Genomic DNA, 8,062 nt, shown 5'->3' on the forward strand with positions numbered 1-8,062 from the left:
GACCACGGTGTAAAAATAAGAGGTGGTCCTACTTCTCTATACTAGTCTATACTCCCTGTGTTGAGCTCTGTGATTATTATGTCTTAGTACGGCGGAAATCCGCCAGGGACTTTATGCGTCGGTGAGGATGAGGTAAACAATAATGGTGGCGATCTAGTAGACGGTATTCACGAAAGTTTGAAGCAGGGAGACTAGACTGGGTGCTTTCCATTTGCTGACTCAAATCGACTTGTGTCGCTATTTCTGGTGTAACCGGCCAATCTGGGCAAAGAAATACATCAGAAATAGCGACACAAGTCGACTTGAGTCAGTAAATGCAAAGCACCCAGTAAAGGAGTGGACACAGCACAGGAGAATAACGTGGCCATGACCTCGCTAACGCAGTCTAAGATGTTTACATACCTGCATGCAGCTCTCTCACTCGCACTCTCAGTGAGAAAGAAGAGGACACGGCTATACTTCAGACAGCGAATGCGCGAGCATGTAGCTATTCCGTTCTGCAGACTTGGTCTTTTTCATGCAGTATAATGAGCCAACTTTTGAACTCAGCCTTGGCTGAGTTCGGTCACCTTAGTATTACTTCGTGGTTTTCTGACACAACACGAGACTAAATGATTTTATTCGTACATTCCGTTAGATTTGGCCGAGGTTATGGACGGTCGTTTTTTAAACACACTTGAACACATTTTTGGTGACTAGATTATGAATGACAAAACCAACTTTAAAATGAGAGCCTTCCGTTTCAGTTGATATTTTTGATTTGGCTGAAACTTGGCTAACTTTTTGAATTCTGTGAAAAAGGATGTTCGATTTTTTCTTAAATTGAGTGTTTCTGAACGTACCTTTTGGAATTTCAATGATAAAATAATGATAGCCTGTTTACTCAAGTTTTTTAATTTGAAAATTGAATTTATTTAATTTAAACTTGAATGGATTGATTTTTTTAAAAATGTTTTCAAAAATACTACCTCTTATGGAACATATTTTAAGCCTGGTCTTCACGTAGGGAGATGATTCCTTTTATTTCTTTTGATTTGAAGCATTGATGAAACCTATTTTTTTTATTTCAAATTTTAAGTATTACTCTTGAATGTCTTAAACAATGTCTCATTGAACACGCAGTAGTAAAAAATTGCAAATCGAATTAATCCAAAATTGTGAAAATGTCAAATAAGTATTTTGAACGAGCTTTTTATTTTTTATCCTTTTTCCTTTTGTGTCATCGTTCGAATATGCTTCATAAATGACTTTCACTTGAGCTTGGAATTTATCTCATTGTAAAAGATCCATCTTTGTTCGAATTCACACAATGAAATTTTTGAGTTCCTGTTATTGTTTCAGCCTTTGAATAGTAAATATTAAGATTATTGGTAACTTTATCATAATCTTTAATTGTTGAGAACTTCACTTTATGATACTTCTGATTGCCTTGGTTTGCAGTTTTTTACTAATAATATATTTAATAAGACATTGTTTAATGCATTGAAAGTAATATTGGAAGTTTAAATGAAAAATGGAACTCATCAATTTTAAAAATTAAAAAACGAAGTATCGTTTTCTCATGATGCCACCAGGCCTCAAATTTTGTGGAGTAATCAGTAATATTTTCGAAAATTAAAGACAAGCAATTCATTGACACAATCAACTTTAAAAAAAGATTGTAATCTTAAAGTAAAGAAACTTCAGTAAGAATGCTTTTGATGATTTTCTGCGTCGCATCTTTATAAAAGTACGTTCAGCAACACACAATATGAAAAAAAAGTTCAAATTGATGTATTTTTCAAAAAATTGAAAAAATCTAGGAACTTTTTTTCACTAAATACAACAAGGTACGTTTGAGCCAAATCAAATATTTCAACCTTATTAGTAGGTTGAGTTGGCATACAATGCCTCATAAAGGCGTCCAGTCGGCTGGGTGGATCCCGGGTAATTCTATTGTTCTGCACTTATCGACGCATTTTATGGGATTCCAATGTTAAATCGGCTCAGTCGGCACACCAAGAATACAGCGATCCCCTCCATCCCCCGCCGTGCAGTTCCGCTTACCGTGCCTTTACCTGGGGAGCAAAGTCCATAAGGTTAGCAATATTTACACATCTTTAGTTGTGCTTTTTGCAACACCGTGCTTTAGAGCAATCTAATGGCTAACCATGATCGTTGTATGGCAATAAAGCATCATGATAACTGTCTGCTAGCTGTCCTAAACGCCATAATCGAAAAAATCCTGCAAGGAGCGTCGGCAAGTTTATCCTGTGAGTTTATCCATGGATCCGTGGATTTATTTGTTGCTGTTACAGTTCTATCAGAACAGTTACTCAATGACTCTACCCACTAGCGCTAAGGTACCGCGGCGTTGATGTATGAAGGTATTATAAAAGCTGTGACAGGTCCTACAGACTGCGTCCGATCGTGGACTAGTGCCATAGGTATTTTTGATGTAATGTAGTGCTTGTGCCAGGCAGCGATGCTATGGTAGGGCGACATTTTCCTATTCCAAAAGTAATTCATTTATCATTAAATAAAGTTGACAAAAATTATATAGTCATGACGCTTCGTTAAGCCGTATTATGTTCACGAAGCGATCCTGTAAATGCAGAGCTGCTAGACACCGGATGATAATGGAGTGTGACGTGTGACGGTATTTTATTCTCAATGAAATCTAATCATTCATTAACTATTTAAACTGACAATTATTTATATAATTGCAAAACAACGAAATCATATGAGTTTCAATGTACCATAACTGACAAACTTCACCAGCCGATCTGCCATTTGAAAAATTGAAACTGCATTCTTTTGTCTCTGTCTAGTTAAACATACCTTCTATATTCGACCTACATGAATCGTATCCCAAGATTTGGTCAACTTTCGCACAATAATTAGTTATTATTAATCCCATCCTACTGGTAACAACATTTTTTTCTACTGTATACGGCTTTCTTCTTTTCCTTTTACCTAATCTATTGCCTTTGTCAGTAAGAGTAGATCGTAGTTTTGGTAACATGTGTAAAACTATTACTACAATAACTCTTCACCTGATGTGTGAAGTAAAAATTGAGGAAATGGATAAAGATGATAAGAATTCATGTACACATTCATGCCTTACGGAAGCTACAAAGTAACTTATTTTAAACTGTTTCAAGTTTGATAAACCATTGTTTCTTTACTTAATATTGAAGAGAGAAAGTACCGATCTTCTGATCACTAAATTGATTTCTTTTATTTACATGCTTGTAATCTTTCCAAATAGGTCGCAGATGTGTTGAGGAGTGTATGAAAATTGATTGACCCCAAAATGGCAGCGATGTTAACATGGCTATGTACCTGTTGCTTGCGATTCAAGTTCAGCCAGGAGGAAATAGAGCAGCGATTCAAGAGTCAGGAAATAGATCAAGAGTTGGAAAAAGAACGTCAGGAGAAAAGACGTGAAGTAAAATTACTGCTACTTGGAGCTGGGGAAAGTGGAAAATCTACGTTTCTTAAGCAAATGAGAATAATTCATGGAGTTAAGTTCGAGCCGGAACTTATCAAGGAATATCAGCATGTTATCTATCAGAATATCATCAAAGGAATGAAAGTGCTCGTTGATGCTCGTGACAAGCTTAACATCCCTTGGGAAAATCCTAAGAATTATGATATTGGTTATCAGTTGCTTAAGTTTGAAAATACTACAATCTTAGATACTAAATTATTTCTACACTACGTTTCATCCCTGCAAAGTCTGTGGAATGATGCTTCAATTAAGCAAGCCTTCGATCGAAGACGAGAATTCCAGCTGGTAAAACTTTGTTCTAGAATTAAAGATGATTTTCTTTATATGCTAAATTTCAACCGCAAGTGTAAAGTTATGCCTATTGTAAACAAACAATCATCTTCTGTTATCATATACTTCTACAGAAATTATAAATTTCAAACTGAATTTGATTACTGTATGAAGCATCACTGAAATATGCGCACTGTACAGTAGTAATATTATTAATGTATCAATTCTTCTTAAATGCTTCCAGAGTGACTCTGTGCAATATTTTCTTGACGACTTGGAAAGGATTGCTCGTGTGGTAAGCATGCATCATAATAAATTTAATTAAGGTACTCTCAAGTTTCAAGGTGAAATATTATTCGTAGACCAGATTTCTCGTTCGGTATTTATAAAGAAATCTTATGGCGATTGGGCTTCGTAAACTGAAATATTGATATGTTTTCCGTATTTTTATTTTATTTACTTGCTTATTTTTATTTACAGGATTATATACCGACGCAACAAGATATTCTGCACTGTCGAAAAGCTACAAAGGGTATTTCTGAGTGTGTTATAACAATAAAGAATAAAGCGTTCCTGTTCGTTGATGTCGGTGGACAGCGATCACAGCGACAAAAATGGTTCCAGTGTTTCGATTGTGTCACATCAATCCTATTCCTTGTATCTTCCTCTGAGTTTGACCAAGTATTACTGGAAGATAGGTAAGTTTTCAACGGAAAGAGTCAATCATGATCATAACTATCTGTTTTACACGTTAAACCAGGATTGATACAGAAGTTCGACGATTCTGAATTAGAACTTTACAGAGATTTCAAAAATGCGACAGTCATTAGAATTCAGTGCAGTCTTACAGGATTACAAATATTAATTATTGGTTGTTTGACTCGGTGTGTAAAAGATTTTCTTAAATTTAGTTACACAAATGGAAATAAACTGATGGAACGTATAAAACAATTCTTTCCAGGCGAACGAACAGATTGGAAGAATCAAAGAATATTTTTGATACGATTGTGAACAATATCCTATTTGAAAAAATATCAATAATTTTGTTTTTGAACAAAACGGATTTACTTGCCAAAAAAGTGCGATCAACCGACACGGACGTCCGTTGGTACTTCCCGGAATTTATTGGAGATTCACATTCCATGAAGGATGTACAGAAATTCATCTTGAATATGTTCATATCGGTCAGGAGAGAACATAAAGCATCGTTATTCCATCATTTCACCACAGCTGTAGACACTGAAAATATAAAAGTTGTTTTTAACGCTGTCAAAGACACAATACTGATTCGAAACTTGCAGTCGCTTATGCTACAGTAAGCTTCTTTGGAGTTTTGGAATCTCACTGTGATTAGTTCGAACCAGATCTGAAACCTTTGAGGACTGGTGGCTATCAAAATAGGTAAACAAAATATGGAAAAGATAAGGCACTATATGAAAGTTTGGAGTTTATTAGTTGAGCATTGTAACGAATTGGTAAAATTTTCATGAACTCTATACTAATATTAATCAAATTAATTGACTACAACATAGATACTATTTAGTTGTGATATTTCCGTTCTCCGGGAAACGGTTGATTTTGCAATTTCACATTCTATTTCAGAAATCATCAAAACTTTGTAACACTCTTTACAATTTTGTATTTTCATAAAATTTTTCGAATTTCCCAACTTTAAAGTGGCACTTTGATTTGTATTTTACATTTACATTATGTTGAAATATGATAGTAGCTTCTTACGCATACGTCAAGTTTGGCTTTGTTGAGTTATTTTTACAACACTCTTTGTTAAATAACGAATATGTTTTATGGGATAGTACACACCGGGCCTTTCTGCAATATTTTTAAAATCTGTGCTACAAAATAACAAGTTTTAAAGGTCCCAGACACTACTTTTGTCAACTATTATATTTATCTTCTACTATCATAGGAAAAACAAGAACAATTGCGTATACATGTCGCATCATCTATCGCTATCATCTCCTAGTGCTAAACGAGAAACTGCCTGATACAGCTGATACTGATATAATAACCAAAATGAAAAATTTATATAAACATATACACGTATTATAAGATATTCTTCCATCCCATTTTGATACACATATTGATCAATGGTCTTTGTAAAAAGTCTAAGCTACATACAACATAGCGTGTATATAGTAATATTTATCGTTATCAAATAATTTCAGTCGCAACGCATTCACATAAGTATATTTATATAGGAAATATTAAATTACAAACAATTGTAACTTAGAGTTTTGTATATTGTACAGATGTTTAAAAGAATTCCCTTTAGGTCACTGTTATTATTATTAATATTATTATTTTTATTGATATTATTATTATTATTATTATTACTACTACTATGGTATACGTAAAAAAAAGTGCTGATCAAATAGCTGATTTTCGTGAAGAAGTAGGTAATTTATTTTTAGGTAAGATTAGAGATTTCAATGACTAAGAAGCAAGCTAAGGAACAATGAAACCAAATATTAGGTCCATGCCATAAAAACCAAATGAAACTAACCAGTTTGTGTTCAAATTGCTATGATCGTAATTTGTTGTTGATAATCCCGATTATATTAATTAATTTATTCATTTGCATTCAACCTTTTTTCGTTTCGTTTTCCAAAACTTCACTTTTAAATTTTGCCATAATATAGTATTTCGAATATAATCAAGAATAAATTGATTTTTCTTCAGAATCCCATCATCAAACTGTGCGAATTTTACAGTGCAAACCAGTGCTTCTATTTTTTTAATCAATGTTTTATTTATTCTTTTACTATTTCTATTACAGGGCGTGTTTTTTCATCACTGTCACAGGGTGTTTGAAAATACCAGCCTTCTATCGGACATTATTCGAACATTTGTATACCATATTTTTTACTTGCAAATTTATTCAATGATCCAGTTGCCAAATGAATTTATTACATTGAAAGCTTTTTTGCAAATCAGGTATAAAAGCTCAATACTAATAAGCTTTCGAGAAAAATTCTTTACACATTACCGAAATTCCATTATAATTCGAAAATCTTGACTGTACAAGAAGAAAAAAAAATTTCCTCATTATTGTCGATTATCTCTATTGGCTGGTATCCGAAAGGTAGTCATTTTCCACATGATTTCTAATAGTAACTCATATGATTCAACTTGAAATTGTTATTAATTGACACAACTGATTAACAATAAAGTTTATCATCATTTTCGTGACGTGTATCATGATCGCATGGGTATTACTTTGTGTGGTAATGTGTGATCAAAAATTATTAGGTTCTACATTCCTATGGAGCCGATGTGGCCCGGTTTCAACGAAGTTGAGTGTTGTATTTCTTAATGTTTTGACTATTGTATATAAAGTTTTACATGACAAGCGTGATATTATACATGACTTATGTGACTGGCATTATCGACTATTTTCGCGCGTTGCACACGACATGGTAACGGATAAAGAAATTTGTATTAAAATATTTTGAAACACTACATACATATATACGTACAATATATATATATAATTATTTAATATTCATCAAACTTGTGCTAGGCTAATCAACCTATTTATATACATTATTTATATATATATTATATCTATATATATATATATACATATACACACACACACACACACAAACATATGTATAACTTATACGTATACAATGATATGTGTATAGTTAGAAGTGTACCATGTAAACAAAGTACGCATTTAGAAACTTTTGTACGAGTATAGAATAAGGATATCTAACAAACCTTACGTCTACACAAATCAGGATCATAAGAATTGTATATTGTTGTATTGTATATAAGTAAATAAACTGTTGTATAATATAAGCTATATTTGCAACAAAGGAGTATAAACGTTTTGCGAAACGTGTTGGTATATTGTTTAATTGTAAAATTTTCCACTCTCTATAAATCAAAGGAAGATATTAATTTATGCAACATAGAAAATCACCCGAATCGATTTAGTTGGATGAAAAATTGTTGCTTCAATCGTTATTTTGTGAAAATGAATTTACGGTAGTTAACATAATAAGTTCTGTCTGGTCAGATGAACCAAACGAGTTACTTGAACTATGCGGTCGATTTGATTGAAAATTTGGTACGTCCGAACAATAATTCGTTCGTGTCAACTCAATGATCCGGATAAAGAATGCAAGCAATCGCTTTAACTAAATATTTTTTTGTCTTCAAAGAATTCATTATTCCGCCAAATCAAATTTGATCCCCTTGAATTGACCCCTACATGTGATTTAGTAAACAAATTAATTTCGTTAAACCAAGTGATTTTTATTCGTTCCGTTG

The 8,062-nt window shown here is 33.1% G+C and overlaps 1 protein-coding gene across 4 annotated transcripts; it reads left to right on the forward strand.

The window, feature by feature from the left end:
- Positions 1 to 2,356: 2,356 nt before the first annotated feature.
- Positions 2,357 to 7,606, forward strand: LOC124306360 (guanine nucleotide-binding protein subunit alpha homolog). 4 transcript variants are annotated; one of them, XM_046766977.1, is made up of 5 exons: positions 2,357 to 2,499; positions 3,251 to 3,778; positions 4,008 to 4,058; positions 4,244 to 4,461; positions 4,725 to 7,606. In XM_046766977.1, the coding sequence occupies exons 2-5, from the start codon at positions 3,296 to 3,298 to the stop codon at positions 5,080 to 5,082; spliced, it is 1,110 nt and encodes a 369-aa protein (XP_046622933.1). In that variant the 5' UTR covers positions 2,357 to 2,499; positions 3,251 to 3,295; the 3' UTR covers positions 5,083 to 7,606. The 4 variants fall into 4 exon arrangements, with proteins under 4 accessions (XP_046622933.1, XP_046622932.1, XP_046622934.1 ...); XM_046766976.1 differs by having other exon boundaries at positions 2,365 to 2,638; XM_046766978.1 differs by having other exon boundaries at positions 2,370 to 2,472.
- The last annotated feature ends 456 nt before the right edge of the window (positions 7,607 to 8,062 follow it).

This window comes from Neodiprion virginianus, chromosome 5 (assembly GCF_021901495.1).
Source record: "Neodiprion virginianus isolate iyNeoVirg1 chromosome 5, iyNeoVirg1.1, whole genome shotgun sequence".
Classification (NCBI taxonomy): domain Eukaryota; kingdom Metazoa; phylum Arthropoda; class Insecta; order Hymenoptera; family Diprionidae; genus Neodiprion; species Neodiprion virginianus.

What these genes read in the sequence shown, in the direction of transcription:
- LOC124306360 (XM_046766977.1), top strand. Translation starts at nt 3,296, where the DNA reads ATGGCAGCGATGTTAACATGGCTATGTACCTGTTGCTTGCGATTCAAG. An exon ending in GAAGACGAGAATTCCAGCTG is followed by an intron (nt 3,779 to 4,007) that starts GTAAAACTTTGT and finishes AAATGCTTCCAG; the next exon opens with AGTGACTCTGTGCAATATTT. An exon ending in CAAGTATTACTGGAAGATAG is followed by an intron (nt 4,462 to 4,724) that starts GTAAGTTTTCAA and finishes AATTCTTTCCAG; the next exon opens with GCGAACGAACAGATTGGAAG.